Source organism: Lipomyces doorenjongii (assembly GCF_038497915.1).
Source record: "Lipomyces doorenjongii strain NRRL Y-27504 unplaced genomic scaffold V1508scaffold_46, whole genome shotgun sequence".
Taxonomy (NCBI): domain Eukaryota; kingdom Fungi; phylum Ascomycota; class Lipomycetes; order Lipomycetales; family Lipomycetaceae; genus Lipomyces; species Lipomyces doorenjongii.
Window position 1 is genome coordinate 95,326 of NW_027118113.1, and position 26,381 is coordinate 121,706.

Genomic DNA, 26,381 nt, shown 5'->3' on the forward strand with positions numbered 1-26,381 from the left:
AGCCGGATCCGATGGCACAACATCGTGCCCACGAATGAATAAACCAAGATCCTTCCAACATTGTGACTTGGACAACTGACTGCTTCTAGCATTTTTTTTGCAGCACGCCAAAACCCGCCATTCTCTGAAATGAATACCGACACCACCTCATCGCCTGGGCGTGCAGAGGAACAGTCAATTTCCGCGCGTCTGTATGGATCTGCCTGCGACACTTGTCGACGACGCCGGGTCAAATGTGATGGGCAGCAACCATGCGCACGATGTGTGAGAAGTAGTGTGACATGCACTTACGGCAGCCTAATTAGCCGTAAATCGTCGGTTTCATATGCTCGTCACCTCGAAGAGCAAATCGAGAGGTTGCAAACGGTTCTGAAGGAACAATCGCAGACGGCTTCGGGTGAGTCCGCCCTTCTCGGAAAGAAATATGTGTTGATACATGGCGCAGGGCAGTTACCGTCATCCACAATGAGCCACCAGGCAGCAGTAACCATATTATTCGTCGATATGCTTGTCGGTCCGGAGGATGATTATGTGTGCCGTACGCCTCAAACTTCGTCACATCTTTTCTACGGCCGGCTCGGAGGACTGCGTGTGCTGAATTCTGTCAGACAGCCACTCGTCCTGGCTCGACGTTCCGGGAGGGTCATTGCCTGCATGCGAACTGATGGAAGCATCCGACGACCTGACACCCTTTCGCCGTCACAACTCTGTTGAGGGCTCCGGTCCTTTACCATTGCTTCCGCCGAAGGAACAGGTAATAAAACATGTTTCATATGCGTGTAAGACGGCACTCGTTTGTCATGACTGTCTGGACCATATGCGCTTCTCTTGTCAGCTGGATCGCTTATTCGAGACGGACCCCGAAGACTATACAGCCGACGACGAACGATTCCTGGCAGTTGTCTACGCCTTGATAAGCCTTAGTATGCGGTATTCACCGTCCGAGGAAAGCTTGGGTAGAGCCAAACTTAGAGGGTATCGACGACATTCTGTGACGTGGATCCTTTCGCTGATACATGTTAAGCTCCAGATACTTTCAGGCGAGCCGTCTGCTCGTGGAAGAGGCTGAACGTCATAATATCGATTCGCTAAGAGCCTTGATATGTCAAGGAAGGTACTTTCTTTCGATGTCGATGGTCTCAAAAGCCCATTCATGTATATCATCAGGTGTCTCTGCAGCGCTTCGGATGGGTCTGCATACATCAGGCTCACAAGGCTTAGCGTTGTTCTCGAGGGATGAGATGTTCCAACACCGTCGAGTATTTGCCGTCCTGAACATGATCAACACCTATCTGTCCAGCTTACTTGGCCTACCGAAGATCCTAAAAGGCGCTGACATTGGGTCGACCTTGGGTTTATACGATGAGGACCTGCCTGACGAAGGCCGTAACTTTGTGTTGCAAAACTCAACAGATCCCAGTGCTGATGCAGTTCTGTGTCAAAAGCTCAATAACATTCTGGAAAAAATAAGCGAAGCCAGATCCGCGACCACGAAAATGTTGATACACAACGCCGGGGAGACCTATCAAGAGCCATCGCATTTCGTGACGTTATGTGAAGCCGAATTGCGTGAATGGCACGATGACCTGCCAGCCATCCCAGAGGATACACTCGACATCGTCGCATTACAGTCACAGCTTATATTGCGATTGTGGCACGCGATGGCGCAAATCATACTGTATCGCCCTTTTTTGCATCATCTCGCCCGAGATGTACAAGACCCGAGATTTAGCATCTGTGGTTATGAATATGGCTCAGCCTGCGTACAAGCAGCCATGCAGGCAGTTTGGCTGATTGGAGCGTTTCAAAAGAACAGCATTCTGCACGAAGCATACTACCTCATCCGTTACATTCTTGGATATGCCGCCCATATCCTGGCGTTCTTCGTGACTTCCTCATCCCAGAGGGCGACGATCACCGAGAGCACTATTGCTGCTTTGAAGGCTCGAGACATTCTCGAGTTTTTGGGAAGATATAATCCTTCTGCCAGAGCAAGTGCTATGTCTTTGAATGTTTTGCTGGATACCTTGCCGACAGTGCCGGAGCGAACCCCTTGATCAGCCTCAGTTTCCAATGTACGTGATGCAAATATGGGACTGGAAGGAAATGGTTCATTGAGGAGCAAGGGTGACTCATAAATTATGTACAACACTATGCATGTAGCGATGACGATTATTACGGCATCATCATGGGAAGGTATACGGTCTTCGGATTTCGAGTTCCATGGCCATATCAAAGAGCTGCTTTTTGCAATTAAGAGATTGAAATATAGTCGCTCAATGAGTATTGAAGTGCCCGTCGTTGTTTGCTAGGAACCGAAATTCGGCATTAACAAATGTTTTGAAATAACGACATTGTATTTTTCGAACGTTCCCACAAATCCGAGTCGACATCTGTAGAACGGTGAACATTGCCGTTGAGCTCCAAACAACAATGTTTTTCACGAGTAGCTAATTAAAGTACCATGGTGCTTGCTCTTAATAGCGAATCGCCATCTCTAGTGCACTTAAGAAAATCTCAAGACAGGCATGCTTGTTTCATCCTATTAATCAGCCGGCGAAAATTATGTCTTGTAAGTAAAGATATCTCGACTTCAGTAAGTCACATAAGTCTGGTTGAAAGAGAGATCTGAGTGATATCGTCTAAAGTTCTATGGAATAGCACCTGAAGCTTTCTGGAAATCAGCTTTATAGGTACTGAAGAAAAACTGGACACCCCTCACCTGGGCATGTTAGTCCATTCCTTCTTCCCAGAAATCCAACTCTAGCATGCACTGATGATAGTAATGTAACAATATGAAACAAATGTTTAGCGGTATTCGAAAAGAGTCTCGTGCCCAGGCCCTACCAACAAATCCGTCTTTCTATAGCCCCGCTAATGCCTGCTGATGTTTCGAAAGGAGAAGCGTGAGTCGGCGTATCTCATCTTCCATATCTCTGATTTGTTGCGTTGCCATAATCCATAAGCGCGCTGGCTCTAGCTTCTGGATCCTGCGCCTCTAAGGAGCTGTCAGAGATTCAATTGGTGGCTTTCATGCGTGGGGATTCCATACTTCTTTTAAAGGGTTGTATATCTTCAGAAGTACCGTATTCTTGTGGGCTGGAGAATATAGTGTGGTGCTCCCGGTGATATGCTGCATTGGGCGAGCATTAAATGGCATTCGGAAGCTGTAGGTATTTGAGCCGAAGTTTTTACGCGTGCGCCGTTATATATGTCGAAATATTATGGTTGGTATGCGCATCCTCCACAAACTATCACATGGGCCTTATTCTGCTGATATAAAGACCCAGTGACCTGAACATTGTGTAGGAAGCCGTATTCACTTGTAAATAGCTGGTCATAGGTCATGGCGACTCTCTCTAAAACTTGCAATCCGTTCATTGCCGACTAAGCACGCGAACAAACTCGATAGGCAGCCGTGAGCCCAGTTGCGGTGCACTAAAGAGAGCTGCCGTTTCAAAATCTTTCAAACGTTCCAGCTCTTTTCAGCCTATCTCGAGAGTTGAGACTTCACGTGGGTTTATTCAGTGTCCAGGACCAGACGACTAAGGCTGCGATCGCAATGAGAGGCATTTCCTTAAGGCGTGGTGGTGGGCCTGGAATGCTACCCTTGGCATTCCATTTCACCGAGCAGCTGCGGCGGATCTCACAGTCGATCAGGCCCAGCCGTTTCAAGACTGAAGATCGTTGGATTTGTGAGGATGGAAAGAAATATCAAGGGAATCCAAAGGACTTTCTCTTCCCTTGTTCAAAGCCAACTTGGCAATACTGACCGAGATACGACGAGATACTACTTTTGAGTGGTGCCTACTCGTATGTCTGCTGCTCTATCGAGCACGAAATTCCAATTCTCGCCTTCTACGACCCGAACCGCAGATATGCACAGCCACCCTCTCCGAGAGCGAAATTTCAAGATCAATTACTATTTCTATCATTGATGGGAATTTGAAATGTAGTTCTAATGACGTATATTACGTTACTGAACAATTGAGTCTCAAGAACAATTTTAAAACATTGGAATTGATCCTGTAGAGTGTATACTAAGAATGATGAAGTTGGACCTAACTGTGGTTGAGATGCCGGTATTGATGGCGCTCAGATAAGTATGTAGTTAAGTTCATTGAAGTTGTCGTCGCAGTGTTACACCTGTGCTCCCCCATTTGAATTAAATGTGATCCAAAGCTATTAAAAAGCCGTCCTTCTCGTCAAGTCTAACCACTTCTTGACAACGACTATTCATTGCTCTTGCTTGGCCATCGTTCGCGAGTCTGTGTCCTCACATACAAGTTTACAGGTCGGATGAGCTGGAAGTACGGGTCATATTCTGTCTCCGAATCACCCTCTTTCTCCCAGTAATAGCGATAAACGAGCTTGCACATGAAGATCTTGACCTCAAGAAGTGCAAAGTTAAAACCAATACACATGCGCTGACCCGTTGCGAAGCTAAGAGGGGTGTGTTAGTAGTCTGCAACTTTTGGTCAGGGGCTCTTCAGTAGCTTACGGGATATAGGAGGCTTTATGCCTTTGCTTTACCTGCTCCGTGTCCCACCTGTCAGGGTCGAATCTGCTGGGATTCTCCCAGATTGCCGGATTATTGTGAATGTGGTGCAGTGCAGGAATGACAACGGTGCCTTTTGTGAGACAATACCCGCCGGGTAGGATCATGTCTTGCTGCGCAGTACGACCTGGTTGATATGACGGGTTATGTCGGCGCTGAATTTCCCTGATAAATTTACCAAGCTCAGGAAGTTCGTCGATCTGTTCAGCCGTGATATTGGTCTCATCGGTGATGTCGTGGTCAATGAGCTCTTGCAAGATACGTGCTTGAGTTCCAGGATATGTCACCAAGCCATAGAGGCACCAAGAGAGCAAGGAGGATGTGGTGGTAAACCCAGCGCCTGTTGCAACGATCGTGGCAGAGACAAGATGTTCTTTGGGTAGATGTTCTCCTTTACCGTCTGCCGCTCGAACTAGGTAATCTGCAGTAGTCAGCAACCGTTCCTCGATCTGCCGGGTTCAGGGCGAATAGCCGCGTACCAACAACATTCGCCGCTTTCAGAGCTGCATCCTGTAACTCAAGATCTTCCGTTCCATTTGACTTGGCTTCATTAATGGCTTCTTGAATTTGATCGGCCATGAATTGCTGTAAGTTCTTCAAGCGTTTAGGGTCGCCAAACGGTAGATGTGAGTACCATTCTCCCCGGCTTGAAATTTTCTTATTTATGGCAGGACCTCAGCGATGGCAAGAACGATTCTGCTCAGTGGTGCATCTACACTTGTGAAGTGTTGGAGGTCTTTGCCAAGCATGATCTTGCCAACAGTCCCGGAGCTGAGTTTCAACATATACTGATATGCATTCCAGGCTTTGTTTTGTTTCTCAAGCTCGTCAAAAATAGGGAAGGCCTCTTCGCAGCAGCTGTTCATTTGTGAAGCGTAGTGACGTACAGCCTTTGGCCCTAGTGCTGGAGGTAGAAATTTATGAACTACCTTCCAGTCTGGATTCGAGGTATCTCCAAGAAAAACACCGGCCTTCTGGTTTTTTATAGGATAGAGAGGGTGGTCAGGCACTATCTCTTTTGAAAAGAACTGTGACTCGGTGAAGCAAATTTGAGCCAGTTCCGGATCGTTCGTCTGGCAAACAATTTTCCCTAAGCTGTTTGTCTGGAATAGAGGGCCGAATCTATCGAAAAGTCGTTGGTTGTTCCCTAAATGATCAGGGAATACTGTACTGGTCAGTTGAAGTACACTGAAAATTTTTTTGCTATTGATTGTGCTAACCCTCCAAATAATTTCCCATAAGTGGTAGTCCTGACGGGCCAGGAACATCACGAAGAGCGTGCCCATCTACCTTAATGGTAATGAGGCCTGCCGAAGCTTGAATCTCCGACAACGCCAACAAAGGGGTATTGCCAGAGTGGAATGACAGGCCTGCTTCGAATGAGTGACGGTCGCCTTGTTAAGAATCGATAAGGCATTCTCACCTTCCGGTCGAACCACTCCGTAATTATGCCCAATGGCACGTTGCAGAATGCTGATGTCGTGTACGGTCGACAGATCAATGTCGAATTTGGGGCCGTTGCCCTCGGCCACATCGAAGGCGAATGTGGTTGTATTCATTTTGAAATCTCGGGCAGGTCAATCAGTGGAATTACGGAGTTGAGTTGGAAATGACCAGCGTGTTTAAGTCTTGGAATTCTACTCACTCAGAATTAGAAATCTTTTCTGTCGCTCAAGCAAGACGTCATCAGGTGCACTCGGAACTAAACATCCGATCATTCTGCAAGTATAGACTCATAGCCACTAGCGAGGCAATGATTACTCAGTTACGATGTGAGAGTCATAAGGCTCAATCGGCATACGCGTTCAGATCTCTAGCTGTCCAGTGCTTCGGTATAGTGTCACCAAGATGGAATTGGGACTCATATCCGCACTATCCGCTACTTCCAGTGATCCATCGATTGAATGAAGATCGCCAGGGTTTCATTATATCCTGCAGGTCGGCATCTTCGCGCCTTGCATGCCAAGAAAGAATCCACTAGTGTGAGGCTCGGCTCCTGCAAGAGGCGAGAAACCCGAGAGCCGCACAATCGGCCAACAATATGTTAAGCATATGCTTCACCTCCGAGATGACCCAACAAATATGGTTGTTAACGCAAGCCGACTAAGGCTTATCCCTTGGTGACAGATTTGTAGTCATAATTCCCACTCCTAGGCCTCAATCCAAACTACACACTATCAAACTATCTCTTGATCACCTCTGCTACCTTGAGCAAAGAGATTGCTTTCTGTCCAGTGATTTGGCAAGCATTATCACGATTTTAAAGCGCTGCTATGATGACGTCTTCTGATCGAAAAGAGCTCAAAGCAAAGTGGAAGAACGAAGTGGAAGTCAAGACAATTGCAATGCAAGAGATCGCGAAACACAAGACGAAGGATGATAACTGGATAATCATTCACGGGAAAGGTGTGTCACAGTCTGTCCGCCTGGTAAATGCTTCCACTGATATGAACAGTGTACGATGTCACCGACTACGGGAAGGATCACCCCGGAGGCCACGATATTCTACTTGAAGTCGCTGGTACAGATGCCACCAGTGCATATGAGGACGTCGGTCACTCTGAAGACGCTGCAGAAATAATGCAAAGTTACCTGGTAGGAGTCATGGGAGGCGCAACCCCGGAAGGGGGAGGAGCGAGAGAAACAAGCTCAGCACAGCTCACACATGTTATTGTGCGCCGACATGAACTCGAGCAGTCAGCTCCACAAACGAAGCGTCTCCTCAATCTTCGGACTGAGCTCGCTGCATTTGCGGTCGGCACTGCTGGGCTCACATATTTCATCAACTCATGTCATCTATTGCCATCACTGACCGTTTCTGGATTTCATGCAACGGGGTCGCAAGCAGCTCACGCAGGATTTACACAAGGCTTCTTTACCGCGAGCGCTGCGCTAGGCATTGTTGGCCTAACTGGCTTACAATACCTATCGAATGCAAGCGAGACAAGATCTTTCAGCTCATATGCTCCCCACTTGCAGAGTGCAAGTCCTGCTGGTGCCACCTTTAAGCCAGCCGGCGTACTTAATCCATCAGTATACCGGAAATTCACGCTTCAACGCAAGGACGAGCTCTCAGATGGAATATACCGTTTTGTCTTTGACTTGCCGACAAAATACTCAGTCCTTGGACTACCGATCGGTCAGCACGTGGCCATGAGAGCCATGATAGATGAACACACCGTGGTCAGAAGTTACACCCCTGTTTCCAACAACCGCGACCTCGGCAGACTAGAATTACTCATTCGCGTTTATCCCAAAGGTTTAATGGGAAACTACCTCAAGAATCTTAAAATTGGCGAAACTGCCGATATCAGGGGCCCTAAAGGTGCAATGAAATATCGCCGAAGCATGTGCAAAGAGATTGGCATGATTGGGGGTGGTACTGGAATTACTCCTCTGTATCAACTCATACGAGCTATATGCGAAGACCCTAAGGACAACACGAAAATTAGCGTGATATATGGCAATCGTTCGGAGTCTGACATTATGCTTCGCGGCAAGCTCGATCATTACGCGCGAGTAACGCCTCATAAATTCAAAATCTACTACACTCTGGACCAGCCTGGGCCAGAATGGACCGGTGGCAAAGGACATGTGACTAAAGACCTACTAAAAGCAAAGATGCCGCAAGTGAGTCCCGACGCGAAGATTCTACTGTGCGGACCCCCTGGAATGGTCTATGCTATGAAGGACAACCTCGTTGAACTTGGATTTGAAGCTCCAGGTGGTGTCAGCAAGATGAGCGACCAGATTTTCTGTTTCTAGGCTTGCCCTCCAACACAGCAGTCTCAGGATCTTTGATTCTATATATAGATAGTAGTCCGTTTCCCACTTAATATAAATGTCTTGGCTAACAATTGATCTTTGCTCCCATCAAAGTTGATAGTGAACGACACCCTCGATTTCAGGAGTTTTTATGCCCTTGGAATATACTACTGAAGAATCATACAATCGTTCTTTGTAAGAAATGCAAGTGAAATATCCTGCAAAAGCAATGGCCTGTCGTGAAAACACCTTGGTTACGCTAGAAAGAACACTAGTTGCTTATTGGATTAATTGCACTCTGGAGTAACAGTAGATTGAAGCTTTCCACGCTCAAATAAAGCTGTATTTACAACGTGAGCATGGTGATTTGAGAGGTGTTTATGACAAATTATCTCATTTCTGATAATGCTCAATATGAAATCATTAAGACGGTTGCTGCACAGCAGCAATTTCGACCGAAACAGAGTACTAATATCTCAGTTTTTGCTGCTGTTTTAAATCGGATTCATGGTTAACCCCGGAGTCCAATCTTTGGGCCCAAGATACACTGCCGAAAAAGCTTGAGTTTGTATGTGTCGAGGGTAGATTTGCCTATGTTTTAGTATGGTGACGGGTTTAGGGTTGAGCGAGAATCATCGTCCTCTTCTTGCTCCCGATTGCCGTAATACAGCACCCGTAGCCCAAAAGTGCTAAAACAAGCCCCAAACATTTACAATATTTCCGTGCACTTGTCGCTAACAAAGTAATTCGGGCGCGGATAGAGGGAATTTATGGCAGGAGGATACATTACAAAATTTATCTTCGTTGATACTACGCGAATATTCCAAGATTCGCAAATTCAGACCTTATAAAAGCAAACACCGGTGTAAGCGTGCGTTGTCCCTTCCAGAAGTTTTTCTTTCAATCCATAGTCCGTACTACACTTCCATAGATGACCACTCATGTCGGCAACGTAGAGGCACTTGTTCGCCTTGTCCAGGCGGAGACCTATACCCTCTCCAAGACCCTGGGCAATAATTTGTCGGCCGAGCTTCATCTCTTCCGACGGTGGAGTACCAACGATGTGCTTCTTGTTGAGCGTATTGCCAAAGGGTATCTCGCCTCAATCCGTCCAGTAGAGTACGCCTTCTTCATCGTCAAATTCAAGATCTATACATTCAGGTAGCCCGTCAATGACGATATGAACGTCTTGCCTGGTGACGGGTGAAGCACCGGGTGGCATCTCAAGACTAGCAGAGAAGATACGTCCTTCATTCGCCTTCGACTGTCCCTTCTGTGTCCAGAAGAATTTGTTCAGACGCTTCGACAGTGTGATTCCCACTGGCCAGTAGATTCCATTTGCTTTCTTCTCCGGCTCGGTTTCCCAATTTCCAGACTGGTAGATTGTCTCGTGGTCACTACCATCCAGGTTGCATCTCATCACACGCATGCCTTCTCTGTCACACAGGTAGATCTTGTTATGGTCTTGGTCAATCACCATTTGCTTGGGGGTGTGTACGCTTCCAGGTTGAAGGACATACTGTACATCAGTACCGTCAAGGTTTGCGGATTGTAAGGATCCATCATTCGATTTTGGGCTGCCCATGTTCGTCCAGTACATTCGTTTGGTGGACTTTGCGACATCAATACCGTCCGGGTTAGGTAGTTTGCCAACAAGCTCGACAGGACGTGAACCCTTGTTCTCTACTGTATAGGCAAGCACCTGACCGGAATGCATGATCTGATCCATGTTTCTGTTCACCAACGGCTCCGCTAAACCTATGTTAAGCAGTAAAAGTTTAGTTTGAGTGCCTGGCGCAGGGGGTGGATACAGACCCCCCTTGTCAGCACTTTTCAATCCCACCTTTCCTATTGAAATATAGTTGTCCCTGAGCCAGTTGAGATGATAGTCGGGCAGTTGGCGCTCTTTGATGTAATGTTCCTCAATGTGTTCGACGGTGTCTAAACCGACAGAATCCATCATTTTGCTAGGCACATTCTGTTAGTACGTGGGGTGAAACTGAAATGAAGAGAGGGAAAACTGACCAAGGGCCGACCTTTCTACCTACGTATTGTTCTATCCATATCGAGTCTATGGTCTCTGGAGTTGCAACGCCTTCCGCAAGCACGGAAAGGACTTCTCGTTTGATTGCAGCCCATATTCGGTTAAATATAAACCCTGTTGACTCTTGCAGAGCTACAACTGGGTGCAAACCTGCTTCCTTATGACGCTCCACGAGGAACGGAAAAATATCAGGTGCGGTATGTCCGCTTGTCATCAGCTCAACGATAATTGCCTAGCACGTGATAAATTAGTGTTTGATTGAAGAAGACTATCACGACACAAACCTCTGGTGGCATCATGTAATGCGTGTTGAGGACCCGCGTCTTTGTCTCGTCTCGAACCTTACCCAGCAGATCGCCACTTTTATAAGAACTACTGTTGCTGGCAAATATGCAATCATTCGGTGCGTGACTCTCAAGCTGAAAAAAGGTGTCTTCTTTTATTCTGAGAATTTCTGGCACCACTTCAAACACAAGCCAGCAGTCCTTGACAGCCTCAGGAAGGTCGTCGAGGGCATAGTAGGAGCCAGGTTCTCTTCCGCTTAAAGTGGTGAACGCGGAAATGTTGTCTTTGATATACTGAACGGCGTCGTTGCGCGACTTAGCTGAAGGATCTCGAATTCGGACCTGGTAACCGGCAGCAACAAAACATGCGGCGATACGGCGACCTAACACACCTCCTCCAAGCACACAGATGGGTCGGGATTGCCAGCCAGCCGGAGGCTGCCAAGTGGTTTGCTGCATACTTTCACGGAACCACAAGCTCTACGCTTCCATGTAGAAAAGTATGAAAATATGAAAATACAGGCGTTTAAGAGAATGTGATATTTATTTATACAATGACGCAGAAGACGCTTTCTCGCCGCAAGGTCCACTCCGATTTACGCATAGTGACTACATTGGTGCCGCTCAGCATACCCATTTTGGCTTCGGTCATATGCCATTACGTCATGATGTTCTCGGAGATCTCGCTATGTGCAGTAGCTTGGCCCCGCTTCTCGCAACTCCGGCTAGCGTCCTTTCGGGAGCGTAAAATAAAACGAGGAGGCCAGCGTCGCCATATTCTGCCTCCCACATGCAAATCGGCTTCCAGGGTTGACATAATCAGCTGAGAATCTTTCCAGCCTTATCAAAGTGTTTTCTCGAGGAAAGCTCGAAGTCGGAATGCCCGCAAGATGATACAAACATTTGAAGCTACCCGAAACCCTGTACTGAAGCGAATGTATAAGCAACCAGCACCTCATATGCCGTTCAGGGTTGGAACCAATACTGTTCCTACCTAAATCCGTTGTGGCACTGGCGGCTTGGCGGCGAGAGATGCACGCGGTTTAGTGTATATGCAGGGGCTTCAGTGTATTTTTGCGGCACTCCCACACAGTAGAGTCGGCGCGAGCCAGCACTACAGAAGTTGTCCTTAACCTGTATGCCTCACCCACGGCCAACAAAGGTTAACCTGCTCCGACACAAGATCTACCGCGATGAAAGGCAACGCTTACTGTCCTCTATTGCCGGACTCCATATTTTCGAGCCACATCTTGTACCCCTGCCCACCCCGGCTCCCCCACCCATCGATGCTCTACCCATCATCTCGCACTCTGAACCCTGAACCCTGAACCGCATTTTCCTGCTGTGATAACACGCCCTCTGCGCTATTCAATCGCCTACGTGCGCTCCCTTCTAACCCCGGGAAACCGGAGAGTGCCCGGGATGTCTTGGTCACGCTGTCGGCCATTGCCGCTTTGGTTGAATGCTGTGACACCAGCTTTGCGTCCGATGAGGTGGGAGCGGCGTGGCGGAGTGTGACGACGTGGTTGACCAAAGTACCGGATGACTTTAACGACATGGTTTCGCGCCACAACCCAGCTGCCCTCGTGGTGCTAGCCCATTGGGCGGCGTCGTTGGTCAAGCGAGCCGAGAAATGCGGCTGCTGGTTCTTGAGGGGCTTGTCGAAGACGATCCTGCTGCAGATTTCAGAACGACTTCCAGCGGACGACCGCGCGGTCCAGAGCCTGGTTGGAAGCCTGATGGCATGAACAATGAATTCTATGGTGTAGGCGACTTTGTAACTTGAAATCCAAGCTAAATCTCGTCCTCATACACTCACACTTCATCTCTCGAACTAAGGCCCGAAGCTTCGTTTTACTCCTTCGCGAGAAAGGCCAAAGCCGCTGACCCTCAGTTCTTCCACGGAGATCGTACGAAGCTGATAGAGTTTTTCGCCCAAGTGCCCACAAAGTTTGCCACTAATCCGGAGCTTACGGTTAGGGTTTCTAACGACGACGCGACGGCGCCTCTTCACGATGCGATTCCACGCCCAATAGTCAAAAACTCACAGCTAACGAGGAGTCAGTCATCGCAGCACATCCTCGACCTGAATTGGCGAGGATTTTCGCCTAGACTAAAATATCGTTGAAGTCAACTCCTTGCTTCTCGGAATGGAAGCACGGTGAGCAAGAATTGAGACTGTCGCAAGTCATGTATATATGCGAAAATTATATCCTTTCCTCTTACTTTGCATTGCCGTGTCACTCGTTTGCTTGACTGTCAGTCTCTCAAACTCCTCCCTAGTCTATTGCATGTACGAAGTACTTTATTCTAGAACAACCCCTTTGATATCTCAGTCATATCTCAGTATCTACCAAGCAATCACCACCTCCTTGCTCGTAAACGTCCCCGTCTCACCATACTCCCCCAGCGTCGCCAACCTGACGGCATTCAAAGCCCCATTCTCCGGGGTATCCATACCCGCAAAATCATTCAAGTTCGTAGCACAATACCCTGGGCATCTTGCATTGACCTTCCACCCAGCGTCCTTGAATTTGAACGCGTAATGAAGCATTAGCATGTTCAGAGCTGTGTTGCTGCTTCGGTAGACTGGTAAATCGACCGGTCGGTGAGTGAGCGAGCCTGTGATCGAGGACATGAAGACGGTTCGAGCCTTGGGGATGCGCTGAGGAGGGGAATAAAGGCTTCGGTTGTGAGCGCGGCGACAAAGGTGTTGGTTGATTAGGACGTAGAGTGTGCGACTGAGGCAAGAGAGTCATCGCAGGTGAGACTAGAAGGAAATGTGAGTATAATGCCGCGTATCTCGTAGCCTTGCGCCACTAGCAACAAACGATGGGGAAGGAAACAAATATAACGTACTCGATAGAAATTGGTTCGACATCTAAGCCTTGGTCTTTCAAGTCTTTGGCTGCTTTGATTCCACGGTGGTCATCACGACTGCCCAAGAGCACATGGTACCCTGGTTTGGACGACAGGGACTTCGTGATCTCGAAGCCAATGCCTTGATTAGCGCCTGTGTTCAAGACAATCTTAACATCCGCGCTGCCCAAGACCCCATGGAAATTATGTAAATCAGAACCACAGATGGCTGCCGTGTGATGTGGACTACGCATATGTCTGCTTGCTAAACTCAAGCCGCAGTGGTAATGTAGGAACAAGTCGCTCAGTACATCATCATACACCACCCTCAGAATCTTTTCTCATATATATTACTCTCATAACATCATATATACTATGGCTGAGACGAACAGTCACCGAAAAGACACCATGCAAGCTGTCATCTTTGACGGTACGCCTTTGTCGAGGTCCTCAGTGTTGAGGCTGCCTGTTTAAACTTAAATAAAGGACCGAAAGAATCGCCGAAAATCCTAAGAAATCTTGCGCCGGCTGCTAAAATTTGCAATTCGAAAGTCTATCGGCCACAAGTCCGACGACAATACGGACAGGGTTGTTCAAGCTTACTCTTGAGTCAGGTCACAAAACAGCTTTCGGACGGAGACTGAGGTGTTCGGGATCCGATCATTCCAGCGCATCCAGAGGTCGGAGTTTCCATCACAGTGCCTTACTCATCCATACAGCGCGGCGGTATTGAAGCGAGGCTGACCGCGGAAGCTGAACAGCCGCATCGTGACGCGGCAGACTCTACGATTGCAGACCCTGACGCCACTGAGATCTTACCGCGTTCTTCGGGTACATAATTTTTTGCTATACATAACTGGTTGCGGCGATGATCCGGAAATTTTGCGCTAATAAGAGTCAAGACGATAATTGCTTACTTAGCTCATAGACGATCAATCAATGCAACTGGCGGCTTCCTGAAAGTTTTGGGATGTTTGTCTGGCGTGTAAGGAGGTGGCTGTAGCAGCTGTGAAATGCAGCCACTACAACGATCCATGAATGACATCATGTACGTGTAGCTGAGAGAAGTGGCATTCCTCACTAAGTTGATCTATGAATGGCTAACTACGGCTGATTTCTCAACAATAAGAAATCGCTCAACCCAACTGTGTATCAGGGATGTTTGCAATGACTCTTAGTTTGAGCCTCTTCATATTGCCACCTGGGTCTATAATTGGCCGCATAGTGACCTATAAAATCCTCTTCTGACACCCTGAACTTGTAATCAGCTTACTTCTACCGAAGACTTTAAGAGAATAGTTATTGAACATCTCACAGCACGAACTCTCTAGAACCTATCAATCTTGTCATTCTCAGCTACACTACTCTCAGTATGGTTCGCGTGAAATTATTGGTTCCATCCATTGCATTGTGCCTGGTTCTATGTACTGGTAGGTGTGCATTTCTTGTAAGAGCAATTCTGAGACGCCGTCCAGCTGACAGAAAATCACAGTGGTTAGTGGAGCTGCGCTCCCGACAATGGCCGTAACACTACAGCGGCCAGCGAGACTTACTCTTGTGACGATTATCATGCATGCGTGTCTTATGGCAATGGCCAATGTGATAACGGATGGAAAGGCGATTACATCCCAGATTGCAGTGGCAATTGTTTTCAGTTCTCTTCCTTCAATTGGGTACAAGTGGAAATGTCCTCCACTGTGGACGGTTCATTAGGAGTATCATGTAATGTGTACTCAGACTATAATTGTCAGAACTACATTGGCGGTGCTGGCGATTCTTCCCTGGATGCCTGTACACAGTACTCAACGCAAGCCAACTCCATGATATGTTGGTCAGGATACTAATTAAATATATAGGTATATATGTACCTACATAGCAATCCTATTTTACGACCTGGGTTTGCTTCAATGGGTAGTTAAGATTGTCGGCTCACCCATGCTGCCCGTATCGTATCATAAAAAGCAACCTGAAACCCGATCTGCAATTCTCGAGTGCTGGCAGGGCGTGATCAGCTTCGAATACGAGTATTTGCAGAGTTGGCAAACCTGTCCGAGCATGTTTGTGTTACAGTGTGTATCGAGTTGTGGCGAGTTCGCGTCGAAGCGCGTGTCGGACGCGTCCAAGCGTGATGGCTCTTCTACGCTCGCCCAAGTCTAAGGCACAGGCAGGGGTATGTCCTGATCGATTCGCGTATCGGGCAAGTGCTCACGCGCGACGCGACGTCCCATTCCTCACTATCTCGCAACAACGCTGCAACTCCACTCGTTCAGGTAGATCAGGGTTCATATTCCGAATATTCGCATATAATCACAGGGTATGCCCCTAATAAATTTAATTCACGAGTTTCAAGAGCCAAGATGACCTCTTACAGCCTTCCAGCTCAATGTGATGTTTAAGGAGTAAATTGATATCGAGCTACGCACATTTCTTGCTCTGTGACCTATTGAGAGGTTGCTTTTACCAGGTACATATATCGAGAGAGTGAAGCTGCACAACTTCAATTGCCCAGATTCACAGCTTCTTCGGCAGTGCAATTATCCTGCCTAACAGTATATTCGGAGCCACTTTTAACTTTCGGATTCTATAATTTAGGTTCGACATCGGTTATATTCAATGATTTATTTTAGTTGTTTATTTTTAGATGTTGGTTCTCAAGTATGGTCTCCGTTCGCGTCGTGTATATAAGGAGGAGTTTGTCCCTCCCGACCAGATCAAGTACACAGTCTTGTATTCTCGCATTCTTGGAATAGATCCTTGATTGTTTCTTCAAGTCTTAGTCCAGTCTAGTCTTCGTCCAGTTTATCCCAGTCCAGTCCGCAGACTAGTGCCGTTACACACCTATACGGAAACACGCAGCGAGTGGTTTGACAACGGCACCAAAAGAGGATTGTGGATAGGATCATCCAATTTGCAGTTATTGACGACGGTAGTGGTATGAAATGTAATTGGAGTACGACCGATTCCAAGAGGCAATCCTCTTCAACGAACATTGTACGCCATCTAAGAGAAGCTCATTCGATACTGCCTTCGGGCGAAAGTCGTCGCTCCATCAAACGGGTTCATTACCCTAATAATCTTTCCACCAAATTTATCATGATGTAGACACAAGATCGAATTCCCATGATGCTCTCGATGCACAAGCACAAGCTGATGAATTCCTCCGCTACATTAGTTTTCCTAGGTTCTCCGTAGCAGAATGGGACTGACTACGCCAGGTCCATACTGTCCTTTCAAAGTTCATGAACTTGTTAGGTGTCTATAGAGCCTCGATTTAGTGCGAGTATCACTAACCCTCCTGTGATAGTGTGGCTCAATAAATATCAGGTCGCTGAATTTATTTGGATCAGTTGTCCACAATAAATTTAGAGACTGCTCTATAATAATCGCGTATCTCTTTATCCCGGTTACTGAATCGAGAATACACAGATTGTACTACACTGTCTGTACAAAACCTTCCAAATTAAGACGTCTTTTTAGGTGTTGACCGGTTAGGAATTTAATCCTGATCACCAATAAAATTGGTGGTCTCTAATTGAGAATGGCTGGTCACTGCTCTTGGGAGCGTAATTAATGACTTGAGTAAGGAAGGTTGATTGCTTTTCAATGCTCTCCCCATAAGGGGAACAACTGTTAGGTGTAGACATCCGCGGCCGCCCGCCACAACACGTTATTTCGTGCCCAATGGAATGCGTATATTACATACATTACAATGCAAGATATAGACATTTGTTTGGTACCAGGCAGCCGGAAAATGAGTGTTACAACACATAAACAATGAAAATTCGAGCAGCATCTGCGCTATTGTGTCAAAGCATTTAGTCAATCAGCATTTAGCCAACCGCAGTAACCCTAATCCACGACCACACAATATGCAACATATGACCCGACATCTCGATAAGGATTCTAAATTAAGCAACAGCGGCAATCGCCTTGAGCATGACTTTGGTAAAATCAGGCTCTTTACCGAGAAGCCAACCCATCCCATCAACCTGTTCCTTTCGGAATTTCTCGCTGCTTTTCAGAAATGGGAAGAACACCCAGTGACCATGCGGCAAGCCAGGATACACATTCAACTTGGTCTTAACCCTGAACTCTCTGTTTAGTACTCGCTCGTAAATAAGTCCTTCATCTCTTAGAGGATCCATTCCGTCAATCTGGAAGTAAGTGGGTGGGAGATCCTTATGTCCCTTTGGATGGTTAAAGGTAGCATACAACACACCGTCATCGATGTCGGGCTGGTAGCCGCACATGAACATGTCGATTGCAGCAACCGGAAGTATAGGTGAGTTTTTATTCTGCTCGTATGAGATTGCATAGGGACTATATTTCTCGGGGACTTTGCCGTTGGGCAAAAGCAGTGGAATCGCGAGATATTGACCCGTCAATGGGGGCGACAATTTTTCGTCCCGGGCCAAATGCACGAGAACAAAAGTAAGATTAGCACCAGCTGATGTTCCGCCAACCACAAATCCGACCGAGGGATCAGCTCCCCATAACTTTGCGTTAGCAGCTGCCCATTGTAAAGCATCCCAAGCGTCCTTCGGGGCATGGGGGAATCTAAAGTTAGGTGCCAGCCTATATGTAACAGACACACAAACGGCACCGAAGGCCTGAACAAAGTTTTGGCAGGTCAGCTCTTCGCCCTCAGGATTTCCTAGGCAAATGCCGCCGCCATGGTACATGACGATCAAAGGGCTGCCCCCTTTGGGTGGGTTCAGTGGCTGAAATAACTTTGCTCGCACTTTGCTGCCGTCCTCCGCGGGATATTGCAGCTCGGTCTGCTTGACGTCCAGTGGAGGTTGGCCCAGGGCTGCCATGGCAGCGGCGTCGCCTTTTTCGGCCATGGCCATCAAGTCGTCGAGATTGTCAAAGTTGGGTGAGGGGAGGTTGGCAGTGTCCAGAAACTAGGTAGGTAGTATTTGCTAGCAAGGCTTGAAAGAGGAGTTATTTGTGTATCAACCGTTTTAAACTCAGTGTCAATCTGACCGAGAGAGAGAAGGTAGTCCTTGTCGAGGAGAGCCATTATGCATATGTTCCTTCCGCGGTAAATAAAAATTCAGGGTTTCTTTAAAGAGAGTAGGAGCTAGATGCCGGGAAAATGGATTTGCACTCAAACGTGAGATGGTGAACGTTAGAGGTTCAAACAATTTCGGCCGGGTGGGCATATAGAAGTAACTTTTTATAGCACTAAGGAACTTGTATCGTGCATCCAGTTTAGTCCCGAAGTACCTACTCCCATATCAAAATTTATTACATCAACAGCTACATCAACAGAATTTCCATCTGAGGGTTTGCATTAGCCGCTACAAGTGCGCCACAACGCGCTAAACCGCTTTAGGCTTACCTCACAAGGGAATTCACGCACGAGGATGCAAATGCACAAGACATTTAGAGCAGTATCTATCAAGCGCATTGACCAACATGCTCGAAAGACGGACTGCCATGACAGTTATTCTGAGAAGCCTTGCCACTTGAGCCGCTAAACTTCTTACGCCGGAATACACGGCTGCTAAGTTTTGGGTTCAGGGTACCTTTCAAGGTCTCATCGCGGACAGTCAGCTGGCGCTCCACTCAGCCACCAACGGTTGCCAAATCTACTGTTTAAGGCTGAATACATGAGGACGCAACTGAAGATTCCGATGTATCTACGAACTTTGTGAGTGGAACTTAGCTATCCACAACTATCACCTACGGCTATTTATGAGGACAACTTGAGCTGCATTTCAATGACTCAGGGTTCATCATATTGGCCTAGTAAGTAGCGAGATATGAAAGGGAAATCATTTTAGGACCGAGTTTAAATAAATTCAGATTAAAGAGGTTAACGGCGGTTTGCTCAATTGTATTGTCTCAACTGATGCCCAGAGCATCCTTGGCAGGGTCAATCCGTTTGGCTGACGAGATGGGCCGCAGCAGGGCCCATCCAGACGCAACTTCATACTGCTCCGCGTTGGTAGCCAACAAGGGCTATTATCTCAGGGGTCGATCGGTGGGAGAAATGTTATATTAGTGACGGTACAAGCGTGAAAGCTTGTCTACACGGCCTGTTTAAACCATCTAGCAATCACTCTTGCTTAAGTGTAGATAGTTTTGCCGATTTCATAAGCCACGTTGAATTTAACCCTAAATGTATTCATGAGTGGTGTAGTGTTGTAAATTTGATAGCCATATTTGCCACTTTTCTGTGGAGTGGATTTAGAGGAACTTTGTCTCTCGGGCATAGTCGAATTGCATTAATCGACATCAGGCTACTGGAATGAGGCTCTTTAGCTCTCGAGTGGCATGATTCGGAGGTAGACGGAGTTTGAGCTGAGCACGAAACATAAGACGTAGCTCAAACTCCAGCTGGCAACAAGCGTACGGTCATTCGCACTCTTCTTAATACGTTATTGCACAACGCTCATGAAATCGTAATTGTGACTATTCGGACAAGTTGCAAACCACATAAACTACACAAATATCGCCTGAATCGATACAAACCGCCATACAACTATTGCCACGAACCTACTTGGGGTCCAAATCCACCAACTGGGACTGTTCGCAACGTCGCAACGCCAGCGCCGTCGACACCTGCATTTTGGACAGTTGTCCCCCACCAGGGTAATTTTACCCCGGTATATTGAAGCGAAAAGAAGATGAGGATACCACTGAATGCCATCCCGGCTGTGAGACCAGACGACAATATATAGTTATACTTGGTCCACCACATGAGGTAGCGACGCCGGATTAAAACCATGAAAATAAACGAAAAGTAAATGCCTGGTGTGAAATAGGAAAGGTTGTATGTCGCACCATATCGTGTAATACCGGAGATAATAACTACTGGATGAACATGTTTGAGATATTTGACGTAACGACGTCTCAACGCCCAAAAACCGACGCCAACGAGCACGCCAACAAGAAAGCCGTATTTCAAAGCGGGATAGATAACATCGTATGTTCTGTGCGGACCAATCACTCCGAGTAGGAGTGTGTTGGAATAAAGTTGGTTTGGAAAAGTGCACACCAAGCGGGCTGACTGCGTAAGCGTACACAGATCAGGAGTGTGGCTGATAAGCCAGGTAAGTGCACCGGTTGTGACAAAGCACTGCAACAGAGTCGCGATCATCTGGGCGCGAAAAACACCTCGAGGAGGCAAACGCGCATAATGGGCCATTTTCTGATCTCCAAGGAATGTTTCGGCCTGTTCATCAGTGTTGAATCCAAATACACGGCAAATTAACGACGCAATTGGGTTACCATGCACCATATAGCCAGCAATAATAACAGTGAGCGTGTCTCCCGGAATCAGATATCCAGTAGTCGAAAAAATAATTGTGGTGGGAATAAGGAGTGCTATGCAAACCAATATGACAACGACAACAGCCCAGACTGGAGTGTTTGTCGGATAACCCACAATAGCGCCAACACCAATAGAGAACGCAATAATCAAAGTCGCAATAAACCACCAGTCAGGTACCTCTTTATACCGTCGCATTGTTCGGGAAAAAGGGTCGTCAAACGTCTCGTAGTTGGACAGTTTACGATCCCTGAGACTGCGATAAAAGCCCTTGGACGCGTCTCGGATAGTTTTCCACTCATTTAACATAATATAGCAGAAAGCACACGTGTACATGCAATAATAGGCGCCGAGCATTGTCATATTACCAGCACCGATATAAACCGGAGAATATCCTCGATATTTTTCCTCATCAAACGCGTGGTTCGTCAAAACCCTTGAGACATTATATCTCATCCCAGTTCGGTCATAGACATTACTATTGTTTGGTGGAAAGTAAGCGGTGTACTTATAATTAGACCAGTACAAACCAATTATGACAAGCGCTCCCACCCAAACACCGATGTACTTATTGAGCGCAGCGAAGAATGGCAAGACGAGCGGTGTTGTGTAGTTGATAACCGACCAGTCGAATGTTGTCCAGGGATTGATTCCAAGACCCATTCTAGAACCAGTGATGAAGGCAAGGTTCTTGTTCTTAGGTGCAATCCACGTCATCCAATTGAATGTCGAAAGTGCCGTAAAGAGATAGTCCGGAATAAAGAAGTACACGAACATACCAACGAAAGTTATCCAGAACAGCTTGTATTTCGAAATTGTCCACCCATTGATATTCTGCTTAGTCTCCGGGAGTAGTAGCGCTCGGTTAAGCTGAAGAATTGGAAGAATTGTAGGCCAAACGGCCTTGGGTTCATATACCACAAAGCGACGCATTATTCCAGCAAGACCGAACCCAAAAAACTGCGTTACAAATGCCATTAGGAATAGAAAACCGTATTGGACCCATTCGCTATTAAAAAATATTCCCAATCGCATGGTGAGAGCGTAGTGGAAGAAATTTGTGGCGCCGCCTCCGACGTTTGTCATGATTGTCACAAACATTTGCTCTTTGAACGTCCATGGCCCTGGATTTAAAGGAAATTTCCATCCGAAAATATTGACATTCCAATTAGGGAGCGATTTGGAAATGAATTTTCCCGAAGGGTATATCAGAACCTGAAGGACGGTTGCATTCAGTGTGATTGAAGGCTGACGTTCATGGTACATCTGATTGATGAAGGACGCACAGCACACCCAGAATATTCCAACCACATAAGCACGTAAAGTCTCACAAGGCATAGAGGGATCATCTGTAGGCCTGATAACGGCACGTACTTCGGGATACGGCGAGTCAAATTTTATCAGGGCTGCTTGTAGTCGAGCTTCAAGCTGGTAGTAATATGGATCCATACCACTTAATTGCTCTCCGAGCAAAAGAATCTTGATGCGCTTCATCATATCTTCCGGAAAGTTTACGTCCTCCTTGTAGTATTCCGCCGCTTCCTTCAGTAATGCCAGTGCCTCCTCCAGAGTCAGCGACTTCATGTTGTCCAGAATGTAGTCTGGGTCCTCATCAAGAATGTCACGCAAGTTGCTCACAGTCTCAATAAATGCGAAGATCTTTTCTTTTTCCTCAGCAGTGTACTTGAACTCATCTGTATCTCCAACAACTAATTCAGTCGTGATATACGCTTCCTTCCCTTCACTTGTAGTGTCGCTCTCTTTAGCGGAGAAGCCAGTAGCTCCTATGAGTGTAGATTGCTTTTCATGAGACATCTAGATAACATTAGGCGTTGTAGCAGCAGAAGCAGGAATTCGAGCACTCTTAAGGTACTACGCAAATTCTCAGGATGTTAGAAAACGTACCTTCGGCCGACCAGAAGACAGTGCTTAGAACTACTAGGGTAGCAAAGCCAGTCAAAACTATAATGGGTCCAGCGAAGTAAATGTCCAGCGAAGTAAATGGAGAGTAAGAAATGCGGGGATGACCCAAGAAGATATATCGCTCCAGTTCAACATATCCACCCAGCAAATGTTGCCGGAATGACTTCCAAAACATCTGTCGAGCGCCATTGCATTCGAATTTGATTAAAGTAGAGATACTGAATGCCGTGGCGTTCAAAGGAGAGCAGGAGGCAGGCGATAAGGACGCGGTCAGATGATGAGCGTAAAAGAGTGGCCCGCGCTGCAGTTGCAGATTAGTCTATTAAGAACTAAGTATTTAGTTGCCTACCTTAATCTAATCAGACCGTGCCAGCTCAAAAGCCGATATGCCGGCCATCGCAGCGGAAGCGCACTTTAGATCTACAAGAAGAGAGCAGCGCACGGCACCAACCGTTCAAAACTGTTGCGATCGAATTTAATACGGTGCGACTACTCATGGAGGTATGGTGGGTGTTACACCGGATTGGAATGTGGATGCACCTTGCCCAGCTGCCAAGATGCATATCACAAATGGGTCTTGCAACAAAAGATGGACGCCAAGTTAAGGTTACCTCGAGAGCTCGGAAACAGCCAGCACGCACACGAGCTTGACTGTACCAAGAATGCCTAGGCATCTGGGTAGACAACCGGCTTGTGAGAGCTCTTGTGGTCTACCAAGAAACAACCCTGCTTCTCCCGCGCAGCCTGAATAGACTTGCGTAGTTGGTCCTCGCTGGACACTTACTGTCTTAATTTGGGAAGTTGACGTTGACTAGTTGGCTTGTGCACATCCAATATCAAGTCGAACCTTTCTTATCGTAGGCATGATAAGGGTGCATAATATAAAGTTGGAGCTTCAGCGGCGATCCCCATGCAAACGAAATCTGCGGTGAATAATCGCTCAGCCTGCCTCGCCAATTTGGCCGCGTCTTGGCATTTCGCGGACGCTGATACTTCGCATTATCAGCTTATGGCTTATCTATATACACTATCGTGGAGATCTCGGGACTCATTGTTCCAATTTGATTGTCCGCCAATAGATTGAATTCTAAGAACTGGCAACTGCTTTCTGCGGGAATTTTCTGATAGGTATACTAGATATCGATTGACTTTGTACGTGGTTGGATTCCGGGTACTCATAAAAGAATTTTCTCTGTGTTAATAATATTTCAAAGCTGAAATTCATTTCAATGATACTTAGTGCCTCGGCTACGCTAACTGCTTATCGATAGCAAAAGTCAATAGGTCCTGTAACCGAGGCCATTAATCAACCAGCAGCTTAATTCGGTGGTCTTGCCATCATAGCATGCACTTATCTCACCGTGATTTTATTTTACGCTACGTATGTGTCAATCTGCCTTTGTTTGGTGTCGACAGTCCATCCATGCAGCACAGGGGCGAGTCGATTCTGTATCGGCACAGATCGACTCTGGGCGTCTCATTACTTTGTCGTGGAAAAGAACAATTGAAAGTCGACAACAAGAAGGAATATTAGAGTCGAAAGGGTCGATGGCACGATGATCACAACTACAGAGTAGTCGACGTGGTGTTGGACGTGGACGGAACCCGTACTTGCAATAGAATGCCATGCACTCGGTGAGCGCCAAACTCCTTTCCTTTGGTCGTCCTTGATGGTCTTTTGTTTCCTGACTTCTGAGCCGTTGCATTACTAGCATTTTGGTTATTGTCCCGTCGATTCCTCCTTGTTGCGTCTGCAGTCCTTCGCTAGGTGACCAGCAATTGCCACACGCATAGCAAGTCCTTGTTTCCTTTTTCTTGTCGTTATTGACACCGTATGCTGTCTCTTTACTGTTTCCTTTGCTACGTTCTGTCCCTTTAGGCCCCAGAGACGGTCGCCTAGCTTTGTGCCAATCATACGAATTGGAGTATCGCTGATTGAGCCTAGACTACTGATGGCTGCACCATATTCCTCTGGGAAATTATTCAGCATGACTACCTTCCAGAAATATTCTTTATCGGTTTGCATATTGAGGAACCTTTTTAGAACATCACACCATTCCTGAAGCCATTTGTCAGGGTTCTCTGATTTCTTGGATTTCCAAGTAAATAACTTACTTACCAATTCGAGTTGACGAGCGAGAGAGCTCTCTTTATAACGCTCCTCCATACTGCTAGATGTGTTGCACATCTTTGGTCTCTAACAGTCCTGGTTCGTAATCACCTAGTGTGAGAACGAATCTAGGTACTTTTAATTATTCTTATTGATAACTACGGACGCATCTTCTACATTGGTACGTCGTAAAACTGACTGTGTCCCACAAATTCTTTTGCACGGACAGGGCCACCATGTACATCGCCCATTTGCGATAATTCTTCCCGTCAAACTTCACCATGGTAGTGGCACCTGAGGGCTTACCATGCAGCCTTTCAGACGATATGTTATGTCCGGCGCACCAGGGCTCATAACCTGTAGTTTGGTAAGCGCGTGAGTGGACGACAGGATCGTTGAGGCGGAGTCCAAAAACTCCATATTTAGGTTTAGTGTCCATGACGGCACACTATAAACTGTTCGTAGGGAGAGGTCTAGGAAGACTACCTAATAAAATAGCTGTACTGCTGGAATCAATAACTAGACTAACTCAGACAGCGCATACATCGACAGCGCATACATCGACGTCAGGTGCCCTGAGCACCCTTACTTATTGCTAGGGGTCTAGAACCTCGATTTAGTGATAGGGTCGCTAACCCTTCTGTGACTGAAATGTCCTCTCAGTGAGGCTCAGGGTTGGTTCTTTGTAATATGTTTATCTTATTGGCTATTCGCTCCCCCGCCGAGTCCTCATAGTTGATATTCTAAAATATTGTTGCAAGCCATCCCGCTAGCGTAACGTATAGTACGAACACACCTTGATCCCCATAGTTTGGGCCAAACTATGGGACTGTCGAAAACTATGCCGTAGAGTAATTCAGATCAGAGTAAACCCTTCACTGAGCCAATAGGTTCAATGGTATTCTGCTAACAAAAGAGCACTGTCGGCGAGACTTTAAAGAAGAAGTAACGAGTAACTGGTCTAGAGAGATCCTAGTTTGATATAAACGTGTACTCAAGATTCTTCAGTTAATAACACACGGTTCTCCTATGTACATGACATGATCACTGCGGTCCTTATATATACAAGAATATTGAAGCGCTGCTACATTGAATCGCTGCTACATTGAATCGCCGCTTCACTCCTCCGATTCGGGTAAGTGCATACCGCCGTGCGGCTCATTCTTCTGACACCTGGATCACTACAAGCACCGGAAACAATTTTCACAGACAGTTTTGACTATAGACTTGATCTATGGCGTGCAGGCTGTGTGGTGAGAACGCTTCGCTTGAGTTTTCAGAGAAGGACATTAACATCTGTGTCGGCAGATTTATTCATTCGTATTTGGCACAATTCCGTTTCAATACCTGGGGGACGTCGATGTGTTGGTTGCACAAATGATTGACTTCGTGGAGAAATTACCAACGGAATGGCAGCAAAAATGGGACAACACGCAACGTGACTCTGAATGTGCATGGGAACCCTTGACAAGTAAGTTTATCTGCAATTCATTGCTATTCTTTCCAAAATCCAGGGAGTCATTCGACTTGGCATGAAAAATTCTACACTTCCTTGAATT

The 26,381-nt window shown here is 46.8% G+C and overlaps 11 protein-coding genes across 11 annotated transcripts; 5 read left to right on the top strand and 6 right to left on the bottom strand.

The window, feature by feature from the left end:
• Window position 1: 1 nt before the first annotated feature.
• Window positions 2-975, top strand: V1508DRAFT_421948 (uncharacterized protein). Its single transcript, XM_066940946.1, has 2 exons — window positions 2-397; window positions 451-975. Exons 1-2 carry the CDS (start codon window positions 130-132, stop codon window positions 525-527), a joined length of 345 nt encoding a protein of 114 aa, XP_066794367.1. The 5' UTR covers window positions 2-129; the 3' UTR covers window positions 528-975.
• On the top strand, window positions 447-2,528 carry V1508DRAFT_421952 (uncharacterized protein). Its single transcript, XM_066940947.1, has 2 exons — window positions 447-975; window positions 1,025-2,528. The coding sequence occupies exons 1-2, from the start codon at window positions 665-667 to the stop codon at window positions 2,055-2,057; spliced, it is 1,344 nt and encodes a 447-aa protein (XP_066794368.1). The 5' UTR covers window positions 447-664; the 3' UTR covers window positions 2,058-2,528.
• A 1,474-nt stretch (window positions 2,529-4,002) lies between these two features.
• On the bottom strand, window positions 4,003-6,117 carry V1508DRAFT_449916 (cytochrome P450; the record flags this gene model as incomplete). Its single annotated transcript, XM_066942478.1, has 6 exons — window positions 4,003-4,443; window positions 4,502-4,979; window positions 5,038-5,215; window positions 5,251-5,723; window positions 5,779-5,928; window positions 5,982-6,117. 6 exons carry the CDS (start codon window positions 6,115-6,117, stop codon window positions 4,233-4,235), a joined length of 1,626 nt encoding a protein of 541 aa, XP_066794369.1. The 3' UTR covers window positions 4,003-4,232.
• Window positions 6,118-6,645: 528 nt separating this feature from the next.
• On the top strand, window positions 6,646-8,507 carry V1508DRAFT_457027 (uncharacterized protein). The gene is made up of 2 exons (XM_066942669.1): window positions 6,646-6,964; window positions 7,014-8,507. Exons 1-2 carry the CDS (start codon window positions 6,832-6,834, stop codon window positions 8,321-8,323), a joined length of 1,443 nt encoding a protein of 480 aa, XP_066794370.1. The 5' UTR covers window positions 6,646-6,831; the 3' UTR covers window positions 8,324-8,507.
• A 654-nt stretch (window positions 8,508-9,161) lies between these two features.
• Window positions 9,162-11,192, bottom strand: V1508DRAFT_457028 (uncharacterized protein; the record flags this gene model as incomplete). The annotated part of the gene is made up of 4 exons (XM_066942670.1): window positions 10,652-11,192; window positions 10,349-10,599; window positions 9,447-10,290; window positions 9,162-9,419 (listed from the first exon to the last, which is right to left on the bottom strand). Exons 1-4 carry the CDS (start codon window positions 11,108-11,110, stop codon window positions 9,162-9,164), a joined length of 1,812 nt encoding a protein of 603 aa, XP_066794371.1. The 5' UTR covers window positions 11,111-11,192.
• A 254-nt stretch (window positions 11,193-11,446) lies between these two features.
• Window positions 11,447-12,181, top strand: V1508DRAFT_421970 (uncharacterized protein). Its single transcript, XM_066940948.1, has one exon. The coding sequence runs from the start codon at window positions 11,790-11,792 to the stop codon at window positions 11,970-11,972; it is 183 nt and encodes a 60-aa protein (XP_066794372.1). The 5' UTR covers window positions 11,447-11,789; the 3' UTR covers window positions 11,973-12,181.
• Window positions 12,182-12,529: 348 nt separating this feature from the next.
• Window positions 12,530-13,764, bottom strand: V1508DRAFT_449932 (uncharacterized protein; the record flags this gene model as incomplete). The annotated part of the gene is made up of 2 exons (XM_066942479.1): window positions 12,530-13,392; window positions 13,511-13,764. 2 exons carry the CDS (start codon window positions 13,762-13,764, stop codon window positions 13,002-13,004), a joined length of 645 nt encoding a protein of 214 aa, XP_066794373.1. The 3' UTR covers window positions 12,530-13,001.
• A 2,666-nt stretch (window positions 13,765-16,430) lies between these two features.
• Window positions 16,431-17,090, top strand: V1508DRAFT_421984 (uncharacterized protein). Its single transcript, XM_066940949.1, has one exon. The coding sequence runs from the start codon at window positions 16,445-16,447 to the stop codon at window positions 16,610-16,612; it is 168 nt and encodes a 55-aa protein (XP_066794374.1). The 5' UTR covers window positions 16,431-16,444; the 3' UTR covers window positions 16,613-17,090.
• Window positions 17,091-17,133: 43 nt separating this feature from the next.
• Window positions 17,134-18,634, bottom strand: V1508DRAFT_421986 (Alpha/Beta hydrolase protein). Its single transcript, XM_066940950.1, has one exon. It carries the CDS (start codon window positions 18,358-18,360, stop codon window positions 17,419-17,421), a length of 942 nt encoding a protein of 313 aa, XP_066794375.1. The 5' UTR covers window positions 18,361-18,634; the 3' UTR covers window positions 17,134-17,418.
• A 1,237-nt stretch (window positions 18,635-19,871) lies between these two features.
• On the bottom strand, window positions 19,872-22,890 carry V1508DRAFT_208748 (OPT oligopeptide transporter protein-domain-containing protein). The gene is made up of 2 exons (XM_066936233.1): window positions 22,695-22,890; window positions 19,872-22,604 (listed from the first exon to the last, which is right to left on the bottom strand). Exon 2 carries the CDS (start codon window positions 22,602-22,604, stop codon window positions 20,001-20,003), a length of 2,604 nt encoding a protein of 867 aa, XP_066794376.1. The 5' UTR covers window positions 22,695-22,890; the 3' UTR covers window positions 19,872-20,000.
• Window positions 22,891-23,983: 1,093 nt separating this feature from the next.
• On the bottom strand, window positions 23,984-24,914 carry V1508DRAFT_421995 (uncharacterized protein). The gene is made up of 3 exons (XM_066940951.1): window positions 24,658-24,914; window positions 24,425-24,544; window positions 23,984-24,347 (listed from the first exon to the last, which is right to left on the bottom strand). The coding sequence occupies exons 1-3, from the start codon at window positions 24,898-24,900 to the stop codon at window positions 24,279-24,281; spliced, it is 432 nt and encodes a 143-aa protein (XP_066794377.1). The 5' UTR covers window positions 24,901-24,914; the 3' UTR covers window positions 23,984-24,278.
• Window positions 24,915-26,381: the final 1,467 nt, after the last annotated feature.